This window comes from Gobio gobio (genome assembly GCF_949357685.1).
Source record: "Gobio gobio genome assembly, chromosome: 12".
NCBI lineage: Eukaryota > Metazoa > Chordata > Actinopteri > Cypriniformes > Gobionidae > Gobio > Gobio gobio.
Genome location: NC_137105.1, coordinates 12,989,739 through 13,015,455, shown reverse-complemented (window position 1 = coordinate 13,015,455; position 25,717 = coordinate 12,989,739). Strand labels below are relative to the sequence as shown.

The window sequence follows — 25,717 nt, the reverse complement described above, 5'->3', positions numbered from 1 at the left end:
GTCACGTTTTAAATAGGAAAAATATTGAAAGTGTCTTTGGTCATTTTTTGAATGAGATGCTAATGGACTGATCAGAATCAATGATGTATGCTAAGCTATGCTAAAAGTGCTACCGCCAGATACAAAGATCGGCTGAATGGATTCAAAAACGGTAAAACTCTATTTAACTCTAGGGGACTTGTAAAATGAGCCTATTTTCACAAAAAGTGGAGTGTTCCTTTAACTGCTCAGGAAAAATTACGGACTCATGAACAACCATCACAAGGAAAAAAAAACCCCAGCCGTGGACAACACACAATATTAAAGGGATAGTTCACCAAAAAATAAAATTCTGGCATCATTTACTCACCCTCAAGTTGTTCCAAACCTGTATGAGTTTCTTTGTTCTGCTGAACACAAAAGAAGATATTTTGAAGAATGTTTGTAACCAAGCAGCAGATAGAGCAACCATTAACTACCATAGTAGGGAAAAAATACTATGGTAGTCAATGGTTGCTCTATCTGCTTTTTTTTACAAACAATCTTCAAAATATCTTCTTTTGTTTTGTCTTGTAGACTGTATGTAAATATTTTTTATGTGTATTATCTTATTCAGGACAGTACTAAATAAAAAATAACATGCTTTTTGTATGATCTCTCTTATTTTGTTAAAATTATTCACATTTTCAAAGATTCAGCAAGCAGTTCACATACTTTTTCTTGCAACTGTATGCATGTATGTTGATCATCATTTACAATATTGCTAGTCGTATTTTCAATTATTTTTAATTTCTAATATAATGTTTTCTGTCCCAGGGGAGATAAAAAGGTTATTTGCAACAAATTTATTCAAACAGTAAGTATTCTGATGATACATAAAATACATCATTACTAGGCTGAAGTACCATATATTGTGGGCATTAACTTTGTTGTTGTTCTATAGAGTGCTGTAACATGTCTGGTTTGGCCGTCAGAGCATGCAATAATATTTGGACTTGCAGAGGGAAAAGTAAGTGTGGCACATTTTCTGTTTTACACCTTGAGCTGAATTTCCTATTTTGTAAGGATTCATTTTGTGAATGGTTTATGTCAAATGCAGGTTCGACAAGCCAATACAAAAACAAGCAAGTCCTCCACGATCTACGGAACAGACTCTTATGTTGTCTCACTAACTACAAAGTATGTGTACTTGTTTAAAACCCTGACACTATGATGCTTGCTTCTTTGTCCAAGTACCCTTTTCTGGTTTGTTTACAGCGTTATTTTAATATTTATACTGCATACTATTATAGCATATATTAATATACTATAATAGTATATATTAATATTTTGAATTAGCCTTTATATTTGAAGTTATCATTTTAATTTTAGTAATTGTTTTGTGTAATTTTGTCATTTTTATTAGTTTTCTTTTTTTTAATATTGCTTCATAGTTTTATTTTTGATTTCTGTTTGAATTATTTTAGTAGTTCAACTAAGTACAACAACACTGTGTATCTCTCTTGATCCATTCTCTCAGTGTCTCAGGGAAGGGAATCCTCTCGGGTCATGCAGATGGAACGGTCGTTCGGTACTTCTTTGAGGATGAAGGTTCTGGAGAATCTCAGGTAAAGAGCTGCTTTATATTATATTTAAATGTATTTATAACAAAATATACAGATGTTAATTAAAATATTATATCTGCAAGCAATTTAATGACTGATTTGTTTTGATTGTTGAAAGGGCAAACTGTTGACTCATGCATGCCCACCATATGCCCTTGCATGGGGCACCAACAGCATAATTGTGGCTGGATGCGATAAGAAGATCGTGGCCTATGGGAGGGAGGGCCACGTGCTTCAGACATTTGACTACAGCCGAGATCACGCCGAAAAGGAATTCACAGTGGCAGAATCCAGCCCCAGTGGCCAGTCCATAGTTGTAGGAAGCTATGACAGGTGAGAGAACACATTAAAGGGTACATAACACACACAGTTTCTGCCAATCTCATGTTAATCTTGAGTATATATAGAGTAGTAATGCATCCTTCATATCTCTGAAGAGTCTTTAGTTTTATCATTTTTATAAAAGACTGATACGCTGTACCGATTTTTTCCGAAAACAGCCGAACTCGTGGAGGCGTGCAGTGGGTGGAGCTAAAGTGTCACACACACCTATGACACACACACACACACACACAATACATCATAGCATTATCCATGGATAACTTTGACCGGGGCATATGATTCCCATGACCGGGAACAAAAAAACACACTTGCAGAACTCCGGAAAAACAACTGCATCCACTGTTTCCTTAACACTGGGTTATTTGGGAAACTGAACAAGGTTATCTTTCTCTCACAACCAAAAACACACTTCTTTAGTGACATGATTTCGTGGTCTAAAAACAAAATGACAGCGCTGCCGACGGCTTCCGAAACGAAGCTGGTTGATGGGCGTGCTCATGCTCTCGCTCTGGTTGATGTGCGCTCATAGTGCCCATACAAAGAATTACGCATTTTATGACGTCATACAGGGCCATACTCGAAATTAACTTTCCGAAACGTTGAATCCTGAAGGAGTGTATTTGACACAGAAATACTCCGTCATACGTCCAACTCATTTTTGGACATTTTGGCCATGTTTAGCATGAGAATCTAACTCTTTAAAGGGTTAGTTCACCCAAAAATGAAAATTCTGTCATTAATTACTCACCCTCATGTCGTTCGACACCCGTAAGACCTCCGTTCATATTCGGAACACAAATTAAGATATTTTTGTTGAAAGCTGATGACTGAGAAAGGCTTCAGATAGGCCTCCATTGGCATTCAGTACATTTACACTCCCAAGACCCATAAAAGGCACTTAAAACGTGGTTACAAAGTCCATCTCACCACAGTGGCTCTACAATAATTTTACGATGCGACGACAATAGTTTTTGTGCGCAAAAAAAATCAAAATAACACCTTTATCCAGCTTGTTATTGTCTTCCGTGTGTGCCTCCACGACGCATGCGCGAGAATATGACGGAGCGCCAGCGTTCGGGAATCTATGAAATGCACACTTAAGCCCCATTTTGAGCACTACGCTGAGACCTAAAGCACGATCAATGTAGAATCCAACAGCTTAGACACGCGCGTCTTCCTCTGCTTGTAAACAAATCCCTTCTGGGTCATGTGTCCGAGCGCCGGATCTGCGTCATATTCTCGCGCATGCGTCGTGGAGGCACACACGGAAGACAATAACAAGCTGGATAAAGGTGTTATTTTGATTTTTTTTTGCGCACAAAAACTATTGTCGTCGCATCATAAAATTATTGTAGAGCCACTGTGGTGAGATGGACTTTGTAACGACGTTTTAAGTGCCTTTTATGGGTCTTGGGAGTATTAATGTACTGAATGCCAATGGAGGCCTATCTGAAGCCTTTCTCATCCATCAGCTTTCAACAAAAATATCTTCATTTGTGTTCTGAATATGAACGGAGGTCTTACGGGTGTCGAACGACATGAGGGTGAGTAATTAATGACAGAATTTTCATTTTTGGGTGAACTAACCCTTTAACAGTGTAAATAAGTCAGAATGCATGAAATAGCATTAGACCCCCGCCCCCTTAAAATGGAAAACGAAAACATTCGGCCAATGTCTTGACATATCTTTTGTTTTTCTTTAGATTGCGAGTTTTCAATTGGAGTCCTCGAAAAGGTACCTGGGATGAAGGTTCTCCCAAAGAAATTCCAAACCTGTACACCATCACGGCTCTATCCTGGAAGAAAGACGGCTCTCGGCTTTCTGTGGTCAGTCTGGATGGCCAATTTCTTAAAGATTTCAGAACCTCAATGTCTTTCAGAATATCTTTGGGCTGATTTACACCTGGCCACTTCATGCATTCTCTCTGATCGGATAGCTATCCAATCGTGAAAAGACCATGTGTAAATGCCCCTAGAAACGCTTTTGAGACGGATTTAAATTCAACAACTCAAAACACTTCAGGAGGTGGTTTGAGATGCATCTGGTTGTTGAAGCCACATATGTACATTTTTAACTTTATTTAAAAAAAAAAAAAAAAGCATGCGAGAGCGTGTTATATCAGTTCCTGGTAGCCAAATATGACAGCGCTACTGCAACACGCATTACCACATGTGTTATAATGTTTGGTGTCACATCATGAAAGCTCAGCACAGAGTAATTTTTATTAAAAGTTTTTATTAAAAGTGGTGAGCGGGGACTTCAGTGAGCGCTATATTCTCTCACCTTTGCTGACATAGCTCTCGCTCCTATTGTGTTCATTGTTGATGTTGAAATAAGCTTAGCTGATGCTAAATACATTGCAATGCTTTCGATGACGTGAGCTACATTGATTTTGTATATAGCATAGGAATTGAAGATCGTATTTATATTCGTTTTGTGGTGACATTTACAAGTGTAAACGGAACAGTTTTAACTAATCGGATTGCTATATTAAAACTTTAGGGCACTAATCCTGAAAATATCCCAAATATCCCATTTCTGCTCATAAGTTTGTCTGCACAATGTTTATAATTTGGTAACAGATAAGCAGGACCCCAAAAGCATTGGCTCAATGATGTTGATGTCCAGCTTTGCCACTTGGGACAACTGAGGGACTGTGGAGATGATGTGTAATTAAATGTCCATCTGTAAATTGCAGGGCACACTGTGTGGAGGTGTCGAGATGTTTGACTGCTGTCTCCGCAGGAGTATTTACAAGAACAAATTTGAGATGATATACGTCGGACTAAGTCAGGTGAGCATTACTTTTAGATATTTAAAGTGCAACGTTTTTTTTAATCTTGTTTATATCCTACAAACAAAAAAACTTTTCTTAAACCCTCCCAGGTGATTGTGAAGAATTTGTCCACCGGCACACGAGTTGTGCTGAAGTCTCAATATGCTTATGAGATAGATGAGGTGAAAGTCATGGGGAAGGATCGATATCTTGTGGCTCACACCTCGGACACACTGCTGCTGGGAGACCTGGTGTCCAACAAACTAAGTGAGGTAGGATGTCAGGTTTGGACTTGTTTGATTATTTACAACTGCATTATTTCGGTTATGTAGTTTTGTCAGAATGATAATGCTTCTATTTAGATCACTGTCTGTATTAATATATTTCTGGACAATTTTGCTTGATATTTTAGCAGAGTCAACGGCTTCATCGGGGGGACAAAAGTTTAAAATGTCTAATTAAAAGTTCAAGGGCTTTACTGTGTTAATCCATGTTTAATTGAGTTTCCAAAGTGCTCTTATGGGAGTCGGAAGAAAATTCAGTGTGACAAACAGGATAATGGTGAAGGGCCTTGGCTGTGGAGTCTGTCTGCTTCTTTCTGTGTAATGTAGTGGAAAGCAAAAGTGCAAGACAACAATGATGTACTTCATTAAACAACATCACTCTCCCATTACAGGTGGCGTGGCAGGGCTCTGGAGGAAATGAAAAGTTTTTCTTTGAAAATGAAACGGTACCGTCTGTTTTATTGTATTATTGTGTGTTATTAATATGCTTCAGTTGTTTAAGAGCATGGTACAAAGGAAAATGACTGGGTTTGATGAGTCATGCAACTCTAGCTGATATAATTAAAGTCATTGCTGGCTAATTGTAAATTGCTATATTTCCTGGTTAGGTGTGCATGATTTTCAACGCTGGAGAGCTGGCACTGGTGGAATACGGAAGCAATGAAATACTAGGATCTGTTCGAACAGAGTTTATGAACCCACACCTCATCAGGTCTGCCATTATTACACTGAAAAAAATATTGACTTTTTTGCTACATTTGTTTTTATAATCCTTCATCAAAAAATTATATATATATTAAAACCTTCTTTGCCTCTGTAATGACATTTCCTATTAAAATATACATTATATCATATTATACAACGATCAGGCATATCATTATGACAGGTGAAGTGATTATCTCTTCATCACAGCACGTGGGTGGGATATATTGGGCAGCAAGTGAACATTTTGTCCTCAAAGTTGATGTGTTGGAAGCAGGAAAAATGGGCAAGCGTAAGGATTTGAGCGAGTTTGACAAGGGCCAAATTGTGATGGCTAGACGACCGGGTCAGAGCATCTCCAAAACTGAAGCTCCTGTGGGATGTTCCCGGTCTGCAGTGGTCAGTATCTATCGAAAGTGGTCCAAGAAAGGAGCAGTGGTGAACCGGCTACAGGGTCATGTGTGGCCAAGGCTCATTGATGCATGTGGGGAGCGAAGGCTGGCCCATGTGGTCCGATCAGACGAGCTACTGTAGCTCAAATTGCTGTTAATGCCGGTTCTGATAGAAAGGTGTCATAATACACAGTGCATCGTAGTTTGTTGCGTATGGGGCTGCATAGCCGCAGACCAGTCAGGGTGTCCATGCTGACCCCTGTCCACCGCCAAAAGCGCCAACAATAGGCATGTGCGCATCAGAACTGGACCACGAAGCAATGGAAGAAGGTGGACGGGTCTGATGAATCACATTTTCTTTTACATCACGTGAATGGCCGTGTGTGTGTGTGTGCGTCGCTTACCAGAGGAACACATGGCACCAGGATTTACTGTGGGAAGAAGGCAAGCCGGTGGAGGCAGTGTGATGCTTTGGGTAATGTTCTGCTGGGAGACCTTGGGTCTAACCATCCATGTGGATGTTACTTTGACACGTACCACCAACCTAAGCATTGTTGCACACCATGTACACTCTTGCATGGAAATTGTATTCCCTGGTGGCTGTGTCCTCTTTCAGCAGGATAATGCGCCCTGCCACAAAGCAAAAATGGTTCAGGAATGGTTTGAGGAGCACAGCAACGAGACTTGGCCTCAATCCAATCGAGCATCTGTGGGATGTACTGAACAAACAAGTCTGATCCATGGAGGCCCCACCTCGCAACTTACAGGACTTGAAGGATCTGCTTCTAACATCTTGGTGCCAGATACCACAACACACCTTCAGGGGTCTGGTGGAGTCCATGCCTCAACGGGTCAGGGCTGTTTTGGCAGTAAAAGGGGAACCTACACAATATTAGGAAGGTGGTCATGATGTTATGCCTGATCGATGTATATGGATACAAGCCCCACCCTATGTCATTTCCTGTTGCACCATTTAATGTTATAACATTATTGAATTGCAAACAACACCTTTGAACAGATAATAGGCAGTTACTTTCCTACAGAAATCATATATAAAACTGACCACTAGATGGAGGGGTTTACCTTGGATTTCCCAGTTGTCCTTCTACTGTCATTCTGCTCTGAAAGCCGCTATTGCTGTTGATGCATACAGCAAGCTCTTAGTGAGCAGACCTAGTCATCACAAATCAGCATTCATGTATAAAGCCTGTCAGTGCTGTCAGATTGCAGTGCTTGGTTCCTCTTGATGGAGCACTGACAGGTCCCTCAGCACCCACAGGAAGTGTTCAATCCCTGGTTTGTGTGTTTGTGTTTGCAGCGTGCGTCTGAATGAGAGGAGGCAGAAGGGAGTGGAGGACAACAAAAAGTTGGCCTACCTGATTGACATCAAAACTATTGCTATCGGTAAGTTATTGCCCATTACTTCTGGCAGGGGTATGTTCTCTTGAATTTTTACTAAAATGAAATAATAATTTTAGTAGTTGAAGGATAATAACACATTATCATTGAGGAGAATACGGTTAAATTACTTTGGAATGATTTAAGACTTTGGGTGACAGAAAAATATGCAACTCTATATATTTATTTTTAAAGTGCTTTTCAGCACTTCAGCGTTTCATTTTATTTAAAGTTTGACTAAACACATGTTCTTGCTCTTATTGCTGTCAGTTTATGATTAATTTAGACATTTAGCTCATTGAGTGAATGCAAAAATGCACGCAATTATACGGAGTTAGAGTCACATTAGCTCATAAAGGAAAGTCTGTTCTCATCATTAGCTTAATCGATGTCGTCATCGATGGTATTGATTACATAAACGTCTGTTTCCACTCTAAATGGGACACCTTCTCCATATGACCCATTTTTTGATTCTGCTGAGAAAAGATTTATGGGACAGTAGGAAGGTGTGTTTGGTTCGGACGTTACCTTTCAATTAGACAGTTACCCTGCTGTGTCATCGTCACAGCCCTCTCCTTCACCGGCTACCGCCAGCCATCTGCCACAGCTCTGACCACTTCCTGTGCTAATTAAGTCCTGGCATGCTCCCTCTGTCCTGCTTGCCTTGTTTCTTCTTCAGGTGGTGAAAATGAGAAACAACTTTCATCCAATTTATTTTCCTCTGACAGACAGCAGAGTGCTTTTCCCCCTCACTGATCCATGTGCTTAAAACCTGTTCAGAAAGTGCAAATTGGAAAGTGTTTTTCCTCTCTTTCTCCCCTCTCCGCCCCCCTCCATAAGTGATGCTTCCCATCAGAATGGTTATTTGTGAACAAAGAGCCAGAAATGCAGGGAAGCGTCACACAACGTGATTCATGAAAGACTCATTGATTTGTTTTTGTTAGGGCATGGATGGTCGGGGTCTGTATGAAAGGCAATGCCTTTTTTGCAGCATGTCTTTGTGTATGTGTGTGAGTGTATGGTGACATTCATGGCAGTAAATGGATCTCCGAATTTGATGATTCTGATTATTACAGCTTTTTGTTTGTTTTTGGCTGGAAAATACTCCATCCATTCTTTGTGTAAAAGCATTGTACTTTTTAAAAGTTTTAATTATAATGCTTCATTTCTGACCTTGGATCAACAGAAAAGAATCTGCATCTGGTATTTGGTGCATTCATCTCCCATGATCCTTCTCTCTTCTTGTCTTTTTCAGTGGACCTGGTGGGTGGGTATAATCTGGGCACTATAAGCCACGACTCCAAGATAGACTGGCTGGAACTGAATGAAACGGGGCGTAAACTGCTTTTTAGGGACAAGAAACTCAGGGTAAGGGGGAAACGTTATTATTTTAGCTCTAAGATCACTAATAAAATCAGAATAATGTGTCACTTCTGTCTCTTTTTCCATGTTCAGCTCCACCTGTATGACATCGAGAGTAGCGTGAAGAGCACCATGTTGAGTTTCTGTCCGTATGTTCAGTGGGTACCGGGTAGTGATGTAGTTGTGGCACAGAACAGAGGAAACCTGTGTGTTTGGTACACCATCGACAGCCCAGAGAGGGTCACAATGTTTCCCCTCAAGGTGAGTTGAAGTCACAGCTCACTCAGAGTGAACAGTGATTTTATTTGCACATTCTATGTTGTTTAAGCACCTGATTAACTAAAAGAACTATTCAAAGCGAGCAACGATGCAAACAACTCACAGAATTGCTCCACCATTGCAATTCAGACACAAATTAGCTTTTTAAAATGTAGAAAATGTTTTGATATAACACTACGGTTCAAAAGATTTGTTATGGTTTTTAAAAGAAGTCTCATCCATGTTCACCCAGACATTTATTTGATCAAAAATTTAAATTTTGATGGTATTGTGCAATATTATTACAGTTTAAATAATTGTTTTCTATGGTAATATATTTTTAAATGTAATTTATACCTGGGGTGGCAGTGGCTCAGTGGTTCATGTAGGTTGTCTACTAACCAGAAGGTTGGTGGTTCTTACCCCGGTTCCAACTGACCAAGTGTTGGGGTGTCCATGAGCAAGACACCTAACCCCAGCTGCTCCCGACGAGCTGGATGGCGCCTTGCATGGCTGACACCGCAGTTGGTGTATGAATGAATGAGTGAATGAATCAATGAATGAATCAGTGAATGGGTCAATGTGAGGCAATATGTAAAGTGCTTTGATGGCCATTGGTCTGTTGAAAGCGCTAAATAAATGCAGTCCATTTACCTCTGGTGGAGAAGCTACATTTTCAGCAGTCTTCAGTGTCACATGATCCTTCAGAAATCATTCTAATATGCTAGTTTTGTGCTCAAGAAACATTCTTATTATCATTGTTGTAAACAGTTGCGTTTCTTAATATTTTTGTGGAAACAGTGACTTTTTAAGGATTCTTTGATAAATAGAAAGTTCAAAAGACACAGGATTTTTTTTTTGTAACATTGCGAATGTCTGTTCTGTCACGTTTGTTCACTGTAATACATCCTTACTGAATAAAAGTGTTAATTTCCTTTAAATTCTTACTGACCCAAAAGGTATAATGGTAGTGTAACATTGTTTTTTTTAACATTTGATCATTATTTTATGAATTATTGCAGCCATAATCAGTAGGACAAATTATAAAGTGGTAAAATGAACTGCAGGTGAATAAGGCATATTTTGCACTTAAATACTGTTGAATGAATTCGATTCGTCATTGTCTTAGTTTCTTGTTTGAGTCGACTGTGAGTTTAATCATGTGACTTTGTGTTGGCGACAGGGTGATATTGTTGACCTGGAGAGATCCAATGGCAAAACTGAAGTCATTGTGACTGAAGGGGTTAACTCGGTCTCCTACACTCTAGATGAGGGGCTGATTGAATTTGGCACAGCCATTGATGATGGTGACTATTACAGGTAAAAACAAAACACCACAGCCACCTGCAATAAAACATGAACTAGACCTCAATTATTTAAGCATCCTTATTCATAGCTGGACTTGTATATGTGTGCGTGCAGAGCAACCGCATTCCTGGAGACCCTGGAGATGTCGGCAGAGACGGAGGCCATGTGGAAGACTTTGAGTAAACTCTCCCTGGAGGCACGACAGCTCCACATCGCTGAGAGGTTAGACAAGCAAGACAGATGCCCACCTCTATGACTCAGCTACTGCTGCGATGACTTCAGCATAGCTGTCCGAATCATGTGTCTAACCTTGACAACTAGGAATCAGTGACAGACTTAAAACATATTGTAGTTTGTTTGAATTCCTTTACAGAGCCGTCTTGGGGTTATTTTACAAAAAAATAAGTCACCATGAAATCCAAACTGACAATTCTTATTTTTTTAAATGGAATATTGCAGTATATAACCTGTCACTCACACAAGATCACAGCAGTAGCAAACAACAATGATCCAATTATCTAATCAATTGTCGATTTACAAAATCACCCTAATTTTTTGTGGTTTTTTTTGGAGAAGCTGTTTCACTCTGACATGCGTCACAATAGGGACAAAAGACTATCGCAACTTCTGCTTCATACAGACTTTAAATTCCTCTGTAGCTTTTGAACTTTACAAAGTAGTCATCCTTAGCTACAAGTAGGACACTTTTAGGACCCTATCATAAACCCAGCGCAATGCGGCGGCAGACGCGACGCAAGTGTTTTTCGCTAGTTTCAGCACGACGCAGTTATTATTTTCACGTCCAGCACCGCGTTGTTTAATATGCAGCATTTAATTGCCGCTACAGAACTAAATTAAATATAAACGCATTGAATTAGCGATACATTTTAAAGGGGTCATAGCATGAATATATACATTTACTTGATCATTTGAAATGAAAGTATTTACAGCAGCCACACTGTACTTAAAATATCTTGCCAAATAAGTAACAAATACTGAATATATATTTTATTAAAACGTACTTGTAAAAACTTGCTTAGAACTACCTTTAGCAAGTCACCCACTTGTAAATGTCAACAATATGTCAAGGTAATTCAGGACTGATTTTGGGGCAGTTAAACCATATTTGACTCGAGTCAAAAAAAGGCTGTTGAATTCTTAGGACTTCCAAGGGAAAAGGTGGTAAAAAGGTTTGCTGTAAATTATAAATGGATCTGGGGAATAAAATAATGAAATGTTACAATTCATGCCAGAAGCATTCGTCAAAAGAACCTTAAAGAAAGCTGATATTCTGCACAGCTGCTCTGCGTGTTGCACTTTAAATGCTGAAATGCGTCTCAGATAATATTCTGCCTAAAGAAAAATGTGTGAAATCTGTGCAAAAGGGCAAAAACCGTTCACCTGAGCTTGTGCGGGAGGATAAAAGCTTTAGATCTAAGCACCAAAGGTCCTCTTAAAAAGGCTTCCAGTTGCTTTAGGAGGCAGTGAGCGTGTTTAGAGTTTTCCTTTTACTGTATAAGCATTTTTAAAAGGGTTTGAAGCCGAAATTTAAATGAAAAAGGATTGGTTTGTTATGAATAGGCTTATCTGCATAAAGCGCGCAGAGAAAAAGTGCTCTGACCGCGAAGGAGAATGCTAATGAAGGAATTGCCTGGATATTCTTTCCATTGCTGGTTTGCTTGATCTCACTTTTGGTCATCTGATCATAGGCAATAAGTTCTGTCCAACCTAAATGCCCTGTCATTATTGCAGCATTGGTGGTCGAATGTGAAATATGCCACGTGATGTTTGTATTTGTATTTGTTATTGGCGTTTTCACATCTGAGGTACTGTTGGATTTTTCTGCAGGTGTTTTGCAGCCCTTGGGGATGTGTCCAAAGCCCGATTCCTAAATGAGACCAACAAGATTGCAGATGCTGTCTCAAAGGAAAATGTATGTATTGCATCAAACTGTGGCATCTCTAGTTATTATGTCTGCACAGTTGTAGAATGTAAATTTCTGTTGTTGTACTTGTGCTTATGCATTTATGCACAATCACCTCCTGTAGGACGGTGATGGTACAGACCACTACCAGGTGAAGGCGCGGCTGGCCATGCTGGATAAGAACTTTAAGCTTGCAGAGATGTATTACATGGAACAGGTGAGGAATAGTTTTGAATATCTGCAACTAGGAGTATGACTTAATGCAATTACCAAAGTATTAAATTCAACACTTTATATTAAAATATGTACATTTTAATGTAATTTCAAAATGGCCAAATAAACAAACTGCTTAATAAATTCATATATAAATATAAAATATACACAGATTAGGCATAACATTATGATGTGTATTACACTGATTATCACTTCATCACGGAACCTGTTAGTGGGTGGGATATATTAGGAACAGTGTTGAACGGTTGACAGGGTCATGGGCGGCCAAGGCTCATTGATGCACGTGGGGAGCGAAGGCTAGTCTGTGTGGTCTGATCAAACAGACGAGCTACTGTAGCTCAAATTGCTCAAGAAGTTAATTCTGGTTCTGATAGAAATGTGTCAGAATACACAGTGCATTGCAGTTTGTTGGGGCTGCATAGCTGCAGACCAGTCAGGGTGCCCATCCTCACCCCTGTCCACTGCTGGAAGCAGTGCATCAGAACTGGAAGCAATGGAAGAAGGTGGCCTGGCTGAGTGTGTGTCGCTTACCTGGGGAACACATGGCACCAGGATGCACTATGGGAAGAAGGCAAGCCGGCGGAGGCAGTGTGATGCTTTGGGCAATGTTCTGCTGCCATCCATGTGGATGTTACTTTGACATGTACTACCTACTTCAGCATTGTTACAGACCATGTACACTCTTTCAAGGAAATAATCCGCCCTGCCACAAAGCAAAAATGGATCAGGAATGGTTTGAGGAGCACAACAACGAGTTTGAGGTGTTGACTTGGCCTCCAAATTCCCCAGATCTCAATCCAATCGAGCATCTGTGGGATGTGCTGAACAAACAAGTCAGATCCATGGAGGCCCCACCTCGCAACTTAAAGGACTTAAAGGATCTGCTGCTAACATCTTGGTGCCAGGTACCACAGCACACCTTCAGGGGTCTAGTGGAGTCCATGCCTCGACGGGTCAGGGCTGTTTTGCCAGCAAAAGGGGATACAATATTAGGAGGGTGGTCATAATGTTATGAAATGCAACTTTTAAATTGCAGTTTTAAAAAGCTACTTTTCTTTATATATTTGTCAATTGAGTTTAATGGCTTTGGACAGTTCATATGTGGGAACAGCAGAACTGAGTTATTTCTTGATTGCTGAGTAATATTTCTGTAACCCTTCAGAATGCAGTGGATGAAGTGATGGAAATGTACCAGGAGCTCCACATGTGGGATGATTGTATTGCAGTGGCAGAGGCGAAGGTAATATCTGTTTATAACATAATTTTCATAAAGTCTAGTCAACAGTTTTTTGTTTTTTATTTAGCCTAAAACAGCGGTTCTCAACAGGTTTTATCCAGATACACTGGGTATTAGAACTCAAGTGGTGATCCAACACAGAACCATACTTTTTTATTGTACAAAAGTAAACAAAATGTCCTTAAAATCAAACATGGCAATTTAATAATATTGCCATTAACTACACTTTGCCAATAATATACAAAATTGTTGTCTGGATTCTTATTGTCTATTGAATTTTGATGGGTTCATGCCATCAGCAGTCAATAATGAACAGCTCAAAACATATTATAGACAACACAAACCATGTTTATTTTCATTTTATGCGAACCCATAATGTATTTAACAGGTCTGGGTCATATTTTCATTTATTTGGTTAGTTATATTTTGCAGGGCATGCCACACAACTTATCCCATGTTTTCATAATATAGGAAGAGTTTTTTCATCCCTTATAAGAGTTGATAAGCCTTTGTATGCTGCTGTCTTAACTATGTACAATGATGAGCTTTACTAATATTAAATGTGTTTATTCCATAAAGGGCCACCCAGAGTTGGACAATTTGAGACGCAGTTACTATTCTTACTTAATGGAGACCAATCAGAATGAGAAGGCCGGTGAGGTGAAGGAGAATGAAGGAGACTTCACTGGTGCTGTTAACCTCTACCTGAAAGCGGGACTTCCTGCCAAAGCTGCTTGGTTGGCCATGAGCAGAGATGAGCTCTTATCAAGCCAAGACATCATCAGCCGCATCACTGCTGCGCTCATCAAAGGAGAGTTCTATGAAAGGGTGAGTTTTGCCTGAGACGGTATGTGGCTTGACAAGATGGCTACTGTTAAGATCCTTGCATTTATAACTTTCATATGAGTAGCAGAACCACCCGCCCAAGTAACTGACATTGTATTTTTACAAAGGGAATTTTTTCTAATCATAATGATTATTGAACTCAACAGGCAGGCGACCTGTTTGAAAGGACAAGAAATAATCAGAGAGCCCTGGAGTGCTACCGCAAGGGAAATGCTTTTAAGAAAGGTGAGCATAGCTGGTAATAACAGATCAGAATAGGGTGTTACGTTACAATTAAAACAATAAGTCAATGGTTGTAATGAAAAGCATCAGAGCTATAGATTCATTGCCTTCATTGACCTCTGCTGTTTGCATTGTGCTTCCACAGCGGTGGATCTGGCTCGCATTGCCTTTCCTGCAGAAGTTGTAAAGCTGGAGGAAGTGTGGGGTGACTACCTAGTGCAACAGAAACAATTGGATGCTGCTATCAACCATTACATAGAAGCTGGGTGAGTCTCGAGAGTAACAAACCTCTATAGATCAGGGCTATTATATTTAGAATTTTTTTATTTTATTTTCATTTTATATTTTTATTTTCTGTTTCATTTTAATGGTGCTTTATACAATTAAGTTCAAGGGCCCTATTTTAACAATCAAAGCGCATGTTCTGAAGCATATGGCGCAGGTGCACTTAGGGCATGTCCGAATCCACTTTTGCTAGTTTAATGATGGAAAAAATGGTTGGTGTGCCAGGCGCATGGTCCAAAAGGGTTGTACCTGGTCTCTTAGGCCCCGATCAGACAAAACGCGTTTTTGCAGCGAGAGGCGCCTTTTTTTGATAGATTTCTGTTGGCAGAGAGTGTTATGCGCGCTGCTTATGCGCCCCGGGCGCCTCACGTTTTAACCGCCTGCTGTGCCTCGCGTTTTAGAAGGAGCGCTCTGAGCGCTTGAAGTTGAAAAAAAATCAACTCTGAGTGGAAAAGCGGCCGACGTCATCGCGTTTTTTTTTCTATTGTCCAATCGAATGAATGGAGAGGCGGGCCTTCCGTTCTGGTGATCGTTACCTCAATGAGACTGACAGCACAGCTGATTCGGGGGTTTCCTAGCAACATAAAAAAAACGCAGCGAACTGCTATTTTCTAAATAGAAAAACGTTGACCAATAAAAGGCAGTGCAGTGCGCCTCGCGTTTTCGAACCTGAAAAACGCGTTCTGTGTGATCAGGGCCTTAATGAGTCATGGGTGTGTTTTGGGAGTAACGTGCAATAAACCAATCAGAGTGTCATCTCCCATTCCCTTTAAAAGCCAGTTGCGCTTGCACCATGGCGGATTGCTATTTACATGACGAAATATAGACACTCTCAACCTGACAAGTCAGTTTAAATACAAGTGTGTATTAGGGCTTCCCGCCCCTAAACATGGCAGGCGCCATTTTGTTTGTCCTTATCTGACTCTCATGTTTCCTTCTCTGATAAAGACGTTCCACCAAGGCCATAGAGGCAGCAATTGCAGCACGCCAGTGGAAGAAAGCATTGCACATACTGGAGCTACAGGAGGACAAGACTACTGCCAAATATTACCTGAAGATTGCCCAGCACTATGCCTCCGTACAGGAGTTTGAGGTGAAAAAAGCACATTTCAGCTAAATATAAATATTAAAGGTACACTATGTAACTTTTGGCCTTGTAGCGGTTAAAAAACAAAACTGCATGCATTTTGCAGAAGAACATTGTTCTGGTTGTGCTTCGGCTCAGCGTGACTGTGCGGATGAATATGGTCAGCCTACTGCTCAAACAACATTCACTTTTTAAAATAAATTCCAGCACAGCGCTGCAACAACCATGATGAAATGAACCTTCAGTAAAATACCTTACTCACCTGTTGTGTAATAAAAACACTTTTCAAATCCCTCAGTTCTTGCCATCTCCAAAAAGCCAAGTCAATATTGATTCTCGTTTTATTACGAGCTACATTTTCTTTTTGCCTTTTATCTTTTTGCTCTCCTCTGTTTGGCGTTTGTTTAAAACGGGCGATTCCCTGGAGATTGGATATTTAGCTTGCTCCTTGTCAACCATGTCAATATCTTCTTGTGACAACTAACCTATGCCAATCCCACACCATACACACAGCAAAGTAGCCGCAAAGTAGCCTCTATTTACGGGTATGACGAGATGCGTACGGGAGTGTGACGCATGTGCGCAATTTCCCACAACAACCCTCCTGACAGGTCTAAAATATAAACACTTATAATGTTACCATAGTGAATCGCCTTAAGACAAAAACACGTTTGGAAGGATTGCTTGTGTAAATGGTACTCAAAATCAAATCAAATCAACATTTATTTTTATAGCATGTCTAAAAACAACACAAGTTGACCAAAGTGCTTAACACTCTCAACATTACAAAAAAATCAACAATTGATAATACACCCAATACATGTCACTTCTCAGACTCCAAGCCCCTATGGGCAGTTGTAAGCAAGAGAAAAGAGATGCGTTTTCAACACAGATTCAAAACATTCCGAGTCACAGGATCTAATATGCGGAGGAAGGCTATTCCAGAGGCGTGGCGCTGCCACAGAGAAAGCGCGCTCTCATTTAGTCTTCAACCGTGACTTAGGAACACTCAAAAGGAGACTCTGCGACGATCTTAAAGGTCTAGCAGCACAGTGATGTTGTAACAGGCCTGAAATATACTCTGGAGCAAGACTATGTAAACCTTTAAAAACCAAGACCTTATATTGCACTCTAAAATCAACAGGAAGCCAGTGCAAAGAGGCCAGCACCGGAGATATACTAGAGCATTTCCTTGTGCCAGTCAGGCCACGGCATTTTGCACCAACTGCAAACGATTTTTTGACATCCCCAGATATAAAGAATTGCAATAATCCAGTACTCACTGCAGATTCAAATGACGTCCAGCTCTAACTCTCTGAATGTCTAATGAGGTGGAGGGATTGAGTTGTGGGTAGGCTTAGGGTGTGGTTGGAGGATCTAGCTCCACCCATTAGGCCCAAATTACATCCTCGCTATATGTATGCTCCACCTATTTGCTCTGCAGTGAGCAGCCTCGCAATGTATTGACTCGTTATTTAAATGTTGTTAATTTTTAATCAATTTTTTTTACCTTTTAACACATGATCTCACCTTTCTAAAAACATGATATTAATTGAATCTGTGTTGGCTACTCTTATTTCTCTGAGTTACAGGTGGCAGAACGTCTGTTTGTGAAGGGTGATCATACTAAAGATGCTATAGATATGTACACCCAGAGTGGGCAATGGGAGCAAGCTCATAAGGTAAGTGTCACATTGCGCATTAATTAATAAAAGCTGTATATTTTAGTGCTAATATTTTTGTCTGCTATTAAACATCTGAAAAAATTCCATAGATTTACATTGAGAGAACCGAAACGTATTTAAACATTGGGCTGGCCTCTTTTGACTTTGGCCAATAAGCATCTGCCTAGCAACCACCAAGAACACAACTACATAGCAACATGCTAATAAATCAGTGTAGTGGTAATTATAAATCTGATGAATGGAAGCTGAGAAAACAACTGCTTTTGTTTTTTTCTTAATTCAAATCATGAACAATTTACATTTAAATTATTACTAATCACGATCCATTTACATCGGAATTATTATGTATCATTTTGTTCTCCTCTCTTGTTCTCTTCTGTCCGTCTCCAACACAGCTTGCTGTGAAGTGCATGACACAAGAGGATGTGTCTGCCCTTTACATCAGCAGAGCACAAGAGTTAGAGAAAGAGGGGAAGCACAAAGAAGCCGAAAGGTAAACACACACAGACACAAACACACACACACACACACACACACACACACACACACACACACACACACACACACACACGTTGTGTTTTCATGTTTTATGGGGACTTTCCATAGGCGCAATGGTTTTTATACTGTACATACTGTATATTCTACGAGGACGAGGATTTCGGATATTGCCATCTTTGTGGGGACATTTTGTCCCCATAACGTAGGGATTACCAGTCCCCACACACACACACACACACACACACACACACACACACACACACACACACACACACATACACACACACACAGCCTTTTTTTTTATCTGACCATGAATCTTTTATGATAATTAATATATAAATTAATTTTTGATAGACAAAAGCGTTATATTCTGACTATGAATTAAGAGACTGTCATGTGTGATATTTCTGCCTTTTTACATATTTGAAATCTGTCTATAGGCTTTTTACCACAGTAGATGAACCGGACCTGGCCATCACTATGTACAAGAAGAACAAGATGTATGATGACATGATCCGTTTAGTTGCCATTCATCACAAAGACCTGCTTCAGGAAACGCACATTCACCTGGCCAAGGTTCAAGAGAACATTTGGGCCATTTTTTATTTGTCTTATTCACATTAAGTTACAAAACACATTTGATCCAAATATCTTTTGGTGCAGTTTAGTCTTGTTCATGGCTCAGTAAATCCTCTGTGGTCACGGTTGTTATGTTTATCACAGGAGCTAGAGGCTGAATCCAGGTTTCAGGAAGCGGAGTATCACTACCTAGAGGGTCAGGACTGGAAAGCTGCTGTAAACATGTATAGAGTCAATGATATGTGGGAGGAAGCTTATCGGGTATGTGTGTGCACACTACATGGTCTTATATGGTATTGGAGTTGAAATCATTTAGAATGTAGAGAGATTCAGACATTGGAAGTTGCTCTTCATGTCTTTGCCACAGATAGCGAAGACCCATGGAGGAGCTAGTGCTCATAAGCAAGTGGCCTACCTGTGGGCAAAAGGTCTTGGAGGAGAGGCAGCAGTTAAACTGCTCAACAAGTTTGGCTTTCTGGAAACCGCCATTGACTTTGCAGCTGATAACAAGTAAGTCTATGCTAAGTCAAGACCTTTTTCTGTCTTTTAATTATCTTTAGGTATCATTGGTACATACAGATAACAATTAACTGATGCATAATAGTAAAACTGGTCTTTATGTACTTTTTGTCTTTTTTAGCTCATTTGACTTTGCCTTTGAGTTGGCCCGACTGTCCATGAAACAGAAGATTCCTGATATCCATCTCAAAAATGCCATGTTCCTTGAAGATCAGGTATTACTGACTTTGGAGAAATGATTCTTCTTTTCTCCACTGTTAACCGCCACGTCTCCGGAGAAATGCGGGTGTGATTGTAAAGTAGATAGAAAGTCCATTTTCAAGGTCAAGGACTGTGAATGCAAATTAAACTGGGGTCTTTTTTACTTGGTTCAGTTTTTGAATGTCTGATTTGGACTTTTAGTATAGTTATTTTATACAGGCCTACTTTAATTAATTTAATAAATGTAAATACATATAATAATTATAAATAAAATTTATTTTATTTAACAATATAGTTTTAAAAAATAATAAATATAAATAAAAAAATACACTGCCGTTCAAAAGTTTTTGATCGTTAAGATTTTTAATGTTTTTAAAAGAAGCCTCTTCTGCTCACCAAGGCTGCATATATTTTATTAAAAAGACAAAAAAAAACAACAACTGTAAAATTGTGAAATATTATTTAAATGTAAAATAACTGTTTTCTATTTTAATATATTTTATATTGTAATTTATTTCTGTGATGCAAAGCTGAATTTTCAGCATCACTACTCCAGTTACTAATCATAAATGTTTCTTGAGCATCAATTTAGCATATTAGTATGATTTCTGAAGGATCATGTGACGTGATGAAGACTGGGGTAGTGATGCTGAAAATTCAGCTTTGCATCACAGAAATAAATTACATTTAAAAATATATTCAGATAGAAAAGTTATTTTACATTTTAATAATATTTCACAATATTACTATTTTTGTTGTATTTTTAATAAAATAAATGCAGCCTTGGTGAGCAGAAGAGACTTCTTCTAAAAACATTAAAAATCTTACAGATCAAAAACTTTTGAACGGCAGTGTAGCTGGTAAAAATTTGACATCCACCAGCCATTGTAGCTACCTGACTGTAAAAAAGTGTAATCGATTGAAAATATTGATGTATTAAAATGTGTTATGACATATTACTCTACACTTACACTAAGACAGGCCCACACAGAGTTTTTATTCTTATTATTAATACCCAGACCCAGAGTTTATTATTCTAGTTATTAATGATTGCATGGTGCCAAGTATAATTGTAATTTTTAACTTTTAAGGGCAAATTCAATGAGGCTGAGACTGAGTTCATCAAAGCCGGGAAACCAAAGGAGGCTGTGCTAATGTGAGTGAGCTTTCATATCACACTTTCCTATCTCAGTACACACACAGACCACTCTATCGGGTGGATTGCATCGCTTCAGAACTTTTTGTCTGCATAGATTACTTTTCTGCACTTTCTCTTATTATAAGCAAAGAGTGGCTGGAAGCAGGTGGCACAGGGATTGAGAGTGTTTGATTTGTAGATCTCATGCAGGAGTGGGGCTGGCACTGCTACAGTGGCACAACAATAGTCACTTCAGTGAAATAAAGATGATGTGATGACTCCAAGAAATCATATTTGTGTAGTTTTCCTATACAAATAACTAAACATCGCTGAAACAATAATATAATACTATTAAAATATATATTTTATAATATTATAATATAGTATTCATCATAGTATATTATAAATAAAACAATATTATTATTAGAATGTAAGATAAGAAGACTTGTTTTCAGAAAACATTTTGAATTATGTTTATTTTTATTACATGATTGGCAAACAGTTTTTCTTGTAAACACAAATATAACAATATTTTGTGAAACTTATACTTTAAAAATACATTTGCCAATGGAGTAAGAAAAAATAACTGAGGCATATATTTTTCATTTTATCCTATTTTCCCATGCAAGTTATTTTATCTTATTTTGAAGATGTTAAGATGTCTTTGTAATGTAAAACAAGATGCAAATACTGATTAAGACTTAACTAAGCTTTGCAGTTAAAAAAAAAACAAACAATAGGTACATTTATTTCATGGTGATTTATAAATTACATTTATAAGAGAAATATCCATATATAAAGTGCAACAAAAAACATGCACATTTGACTACACTTTGGTTAATTATTTCATTGGTTTTGCATAATTGTCTCAATGTATTTAATCCAACTGACTTAATGTTTATTATGTGGTCATTGTATATACATCGTATCGTAGAATTTCTCAAAATGAGGATTGAAATATGGATGACGGTGTCTATTTCTATTGCAGGCACGTCCATAACAAGGACTGGAGTAATGCCCAGAGAGTGGCAGAGGCTCATGATCCGGAAAGTGTGGCAGACATTCTAGTGAGCCAGGCCAAGTTCTGTTTTGATCAGAAGGAATTCCAAAAAGCTGAAGCCTACCTGCTTAGGGCACAAAGGCCTGAACTGGCTATTAAATACTACAAAGTAAGAGTTTAAAACACAATCTGTACTTAGACGATGAAACAAAAGTCTTCTTCATTGTAGAATATCATGGATTTGATGCCTTTTAAAGATAACCATGCTGTAGTCAGCATCCTCTTAAAGCACACAGAGATTGAAATGTTCTAAACATTTTTAATTTCAAGGTAGCTACTTTCCGAAGTTTGTTTTACCAAACATTAAACAGATAATTCACCCAAAAAATGTCCTTTACTCTCCCTGATTTTGTTCCATTTTTGTTTCTGTCAAACAAAAAAGGTGGTTTTATCATTCATTTTCATGAAATTTTATGATTGTAATTCTAAAACTCTAAAAGTGCATTGACTTACTGTTCATAATATAATTGTGAAATATCTATACATTTTTATTGTTTTTCTCAGTTGTACATGATCGTTCTGTAGAAAAAACCTTTGTGAGCAGCGTGTCAGCAAGAATGATAAATACTTTTTATATAATTTATTGCATTGAATGTTAAATTGGAATTAAAGAATTAAACCACATTTTTTTATATAATTATTCCAAATTTACATCATGTCAGGAATAATATCAACAACAATAAATGTAACTTTAGAATTACAGAAGACAAAATTGATCACAATTACATTTTAATTTAATAGATTGTTATCATTAAAACAACAAATGTAAGATTTCTTCTTACTGGCAAAAATATGAATATTAAGTTATGCAGGCTTTGAAGAATCATATTTTCCTTTTCCAGGATGCTGGGATGTGGACTGATGCAATGCGGATTTGTAAAGACTATTTGCCCAGCAAGCTGAGCGTCCTTCAAAAGGAATATGAAAGCGAGGGCAACTGGTAAAAGAACTCTCTTTTAACTTCTCTACTATCTGTTTCTCTCTTTTTTTCCTGCCATACTTTCATATGTGTCTCATTCGCTGTATCAGAAAATCCTCCCTTGTTTGTTGTTCTTCAGAAACTAGGGCTCTGCAGTTGTGTGGAAAAGCTAGCAGCTCTGAACTACATTCAGATCCTCTTTTCATTGCCTGGCTTCCCTCCTTTATTAGAACATGGCAGCTTTTTATCCTAAATTAAATCCATAATGAGCAGCTCATTAACGCGCAGACACGCAGCAAATCCGTTTCCACTGATAATTTTCCTATTTTTAATGACTTGTGGGAAAACATCAAAGGCTTCTTCGCTGTCTTCCCTGGGAAGAAAAGGGGAAACATTTTGCATAGTCAGTTCAAGGCCCACTCAGTAGTAATATAGGCTTCTTGTATCATTAACCTATTTTCAATCAGGAATCTAAACTTTCTTGCCATGTTGTCTTTTATGATTGACTCCTTTGGCCACTTTATGATCCCAAATGTGTTTTTTTCTCTTTCCAAAGGCAGAGGTGTAGGGTGTGTGTCTCTTTAGGTGTCCCTTCAGCCATGTTGCTTTGTTTTGCCCCTGTCCATTCGGCCGAACCTTATGTAGTACGAGGCGGAAATTGATACTGGTTGAGTGCTCATCTTCACAGCCGTGAAATTCAATAAATTGCCAGCAGTTTTAAAGCCATCATTTCAAAACATTTATGCACACAAAACATGCTACTTGATTTTTTAAAGCTGAAGGTTTTTCATGTAGCTTTCACGGTCATTAATCGCCATGTCATCTCAAGATTTGAAGCACAGAAATCTGAAGACCTTTCATAAAGAGGGGTTTCAAGTCTTTATTCAAAACACTCATAGTAAAATAATCAGCACTAACAAAATTGTAGTACTTGTAGTATTGCTTTTGCAGAATTAGAAAAAGCAGTGAGTGTTTTTCTTCCCATGAGTACTATGACGTCAATAGAGATGGAAGGAAAGAAGGAAATGGCAAACAAATGACAATGTCTTACAATTCCGTGAGAAATAATTAGAATATGTGTGTGTTTACAGGGGTGTGGAAGGTATGGTTGAGCAGGCTCAGGAGTGGGAACAGACAGGAGAGTACACCAGAGCCGTGGACTGCTATCTGAAAGTGAAGGACTCATCTAACATGGACTTGCTGATGAAGTGTTGGATGAAGGTAAAGTCCAGACTCAGAACCACCTGGCAGCAGTAATCATATCCTCTAACTTCATGCTTGACATGAATTGAGAAATCAACTTTCCCTTGAGCTTTTGATATATAAAAGGTCATGGTAATATAAGAATATCCTGTACGTTTCAGAGCTGAAAACTTCCTTGTTAGTCAAAGAAAAGCTTTTATTGACACCAGGCCCAGCAAACGCTCGATCTCAGAATGTGCCAGGCTATGACGTCAGAGTGTGGTGAAACACCGCCTCAACAGAAGAATAACAACGCCTGATTCTGTAGCCCCGCCCATCGACTCATGCCACTAACATAACACAGGCCTACATAGAGCTAAACCGGATAGAATTTCTAAACATACCACATAAGCTTCATTCAGATTCCAATATTATGAATGCATGGATGAACTTTATTTTTAATGAATATCCAGCTCACATGGGGAAGACATTGCGCGTTTGTTTCTTCATTTAACCACGGATTTGTTTATAAACAAGAGACTGGATTTGCAGACAGGATGAGATTACATGAATGAATAAAGCAACACACTTATGTGAGTAAAAATGTTTTTTATATGCGATAGTAGGGCTGTAACGATTTGACCAAAAATAAAAACCTCGATTAATTGAACATTTGACCTCGATTACGATTAATGAACGATTATTTTGAATGTTTTTTTTTTTTGCCCTCATAAGGTTTTTGAGCAAGTTCACTGATAAGGTTTGTACTGTAAATATTTTCTACTATTAAAAGGTGGATTTTTTTTTCTAATGAAAAAGTGCATTTCTTTGTGATTTTAAAGTACTTGAAGGAAATGGTTCACTTTCAGCAGTTATTGTCTATGGAGCAGATTTCTGTTTGTTGTACATCAGATACAGATAAATTAACACAGTAGGCCTATATTACATTTTTTAGAATGCATTAATGAGAGAGTGATTGTGTGTGTGTTTGTGTGTGTGTGTGTGTGTGTGTGTGTGTGTGTGTGTGTGTGAGAATTACTCATACCGTCTCTATTCATTATGAAGCTGCTGTACTTACTTCAAAGGTATTAAAATACATGCCTATAACGGTTGAGTTTCTAAGCTACTTTAGTGACTTTACTTTAGTCACAGGACAGCTGACACTGCGTTCACTGCGCGCGATCTGCCTTCAGGGCGCGCGCGTTGTCAGAGACGCGACACGGCTCGGCTCTCTGTCACAGAAAAAAGCTGAGCACTGAACAGAGAAGTTTTCCGTATTTTTGTTTTTGAATAGTGCACAATCGCGTTAAATGTTGAAACTGGCAAGCCTTTAGTTTAAACGCATACTTGACAAACTTTATGAACACGAAAGTGAAAGCGATCTGGCTTCGGGGCTTGCGCACGCCGTCTCTCTGTGTGTGTGTGTGTGTGTGTGTGTGTGTGTGTGTGTGTGTGTGTGTCAGCGTGTATAGGCTATAAGAACAGCAATTAACTGACCTGTATAAACTGTGTAAAACATGCAGTTACTATAGTGATTCTGAGCATCTATAAACACCGATAACTGCTCCTGCATCTGTGTGTGTGCCTGCAAACTGCCCTTGATGTGACTGACGGGGCGGAGTCACGTGAAAACCGAAATAACCGACATGGGAAAAATACGTCAGTTAGAGGTTCTGAATGTCGGTTTCGGTTATT

The 25,717-nt window shown here is 38.8% G+C and overlaps 1 protein-coding gene across 1 annotated transcript in view; it reads left to right on the top strand.

Annotated features, from left to right (window-relative positions):
- ift172 (intraflagellar transport 172) overlaps window positions 1–25,717 on the top strand; it is a 40,618-nt gene that overhangs the window by 3,061 nt on the left and 11,840 nt on the right. The window contains exons 4-35 of the mRNA XM_079831687.1: window positions 796–835; window positions 923–988; window positions 1,079–1,158; window positions 1,499–1,586; window positions 1,702–1,916; window positions 3,629–3,752; window positions 4,625–4,720; window positions 4,813–4,974; window positions 5,379–5,432; window positions 5,595–5,698; window positions 7,399–7,484; window positions 8,734–8,846; window positions 8,934–9,101; window positions 10,282–10,418; window positions 10,521–10,628; window positions 12,255–12,339; window positions 12,455–12,547; window positions 13,727–13,804; window positions 14,381–14,629; window positions 14,794–14,872; window positions 15,015–15,135; window positions 16,103–16,247; window positions 17,834–17,923; window positions 18,322–18,419; window positions 18,865–19,000; window positions 19,148–19,264; window positions 19,371–19,513; window positions 19,644–19,737; window positions 20,815–20,879; window positions 21,850–22,030; window positions 22,764–22,861; window positions 23,932–24,061. Coding sequence (XP_079687813.1) covers window positions 796–835; window positions 923–988; window positions 1,079–1,158; window positions 1,499–1,586; window positions 1,702–1,916; window positions 3,629–3,752; window positions 4,625–4,720; window positions 4,813–4,974; window positions 5,379–5,432; window positions 5,595–5,698; window positions 7,399–7,484; window positions 8,734–8,846; window positions 8,934–9,101; window positions 10,282–10,418; window positions 10,521–10,628; window positions 12,255–12,339; window positions 12,455–12,547; window positions 13,727–13,804; window positions 14,381–14,629; window positions 14,794–14,872; window positions 15,015–15,135; window positions 16,103–16,247; window positions 17,834–17,923; window positions 18,322–18,419; window positions 18,865–19,000; window positions 19,148–19,264; window positions 19,371–19,513; window positions 19,644–19,737; window positions 20,815–20,879; window positions 21,850–22,030; window positions 22,764–22,861; window positions 23,932–24,061 — 3,643 coding nt within the window. The remainder of the gene's footprint in view (window positions 1–795; window positions 836–922; window positions 989–1,078; window positions 1,159–1,498; window positions 1,587–1,701; window positions 1,917–3,628; window positions 3,753–4,624; window positions 4,721–4,812; window positions 4,975–5,378; window positions 5,433–5,594; window positions 5,699–7,398; window positions 7,485–8,733; window positions 8,847–8,933; window positions 9,102–10,281; window positions 10,419–10,520; window positions 10,629–12,254; window positions 12,340–12,454; window positions 12,548–13,726; window positions 13,805–14,380; window positions 14,630–14,793; window positions 14,873–15,014; window positions 15,136–16,102; window positions 16,248–17,833; window positions 17,924–18,321; window positions 18,420–18,864; window positions 19,001–19,147; window positions 19,265–19,370; window positions 19,514–19,643; window positions 19,738–20,814; window positions 20,880–21,849; window positions 22,031–22,763; window positions 22,862–23,931; window positions 24,062–25,717) is intronic.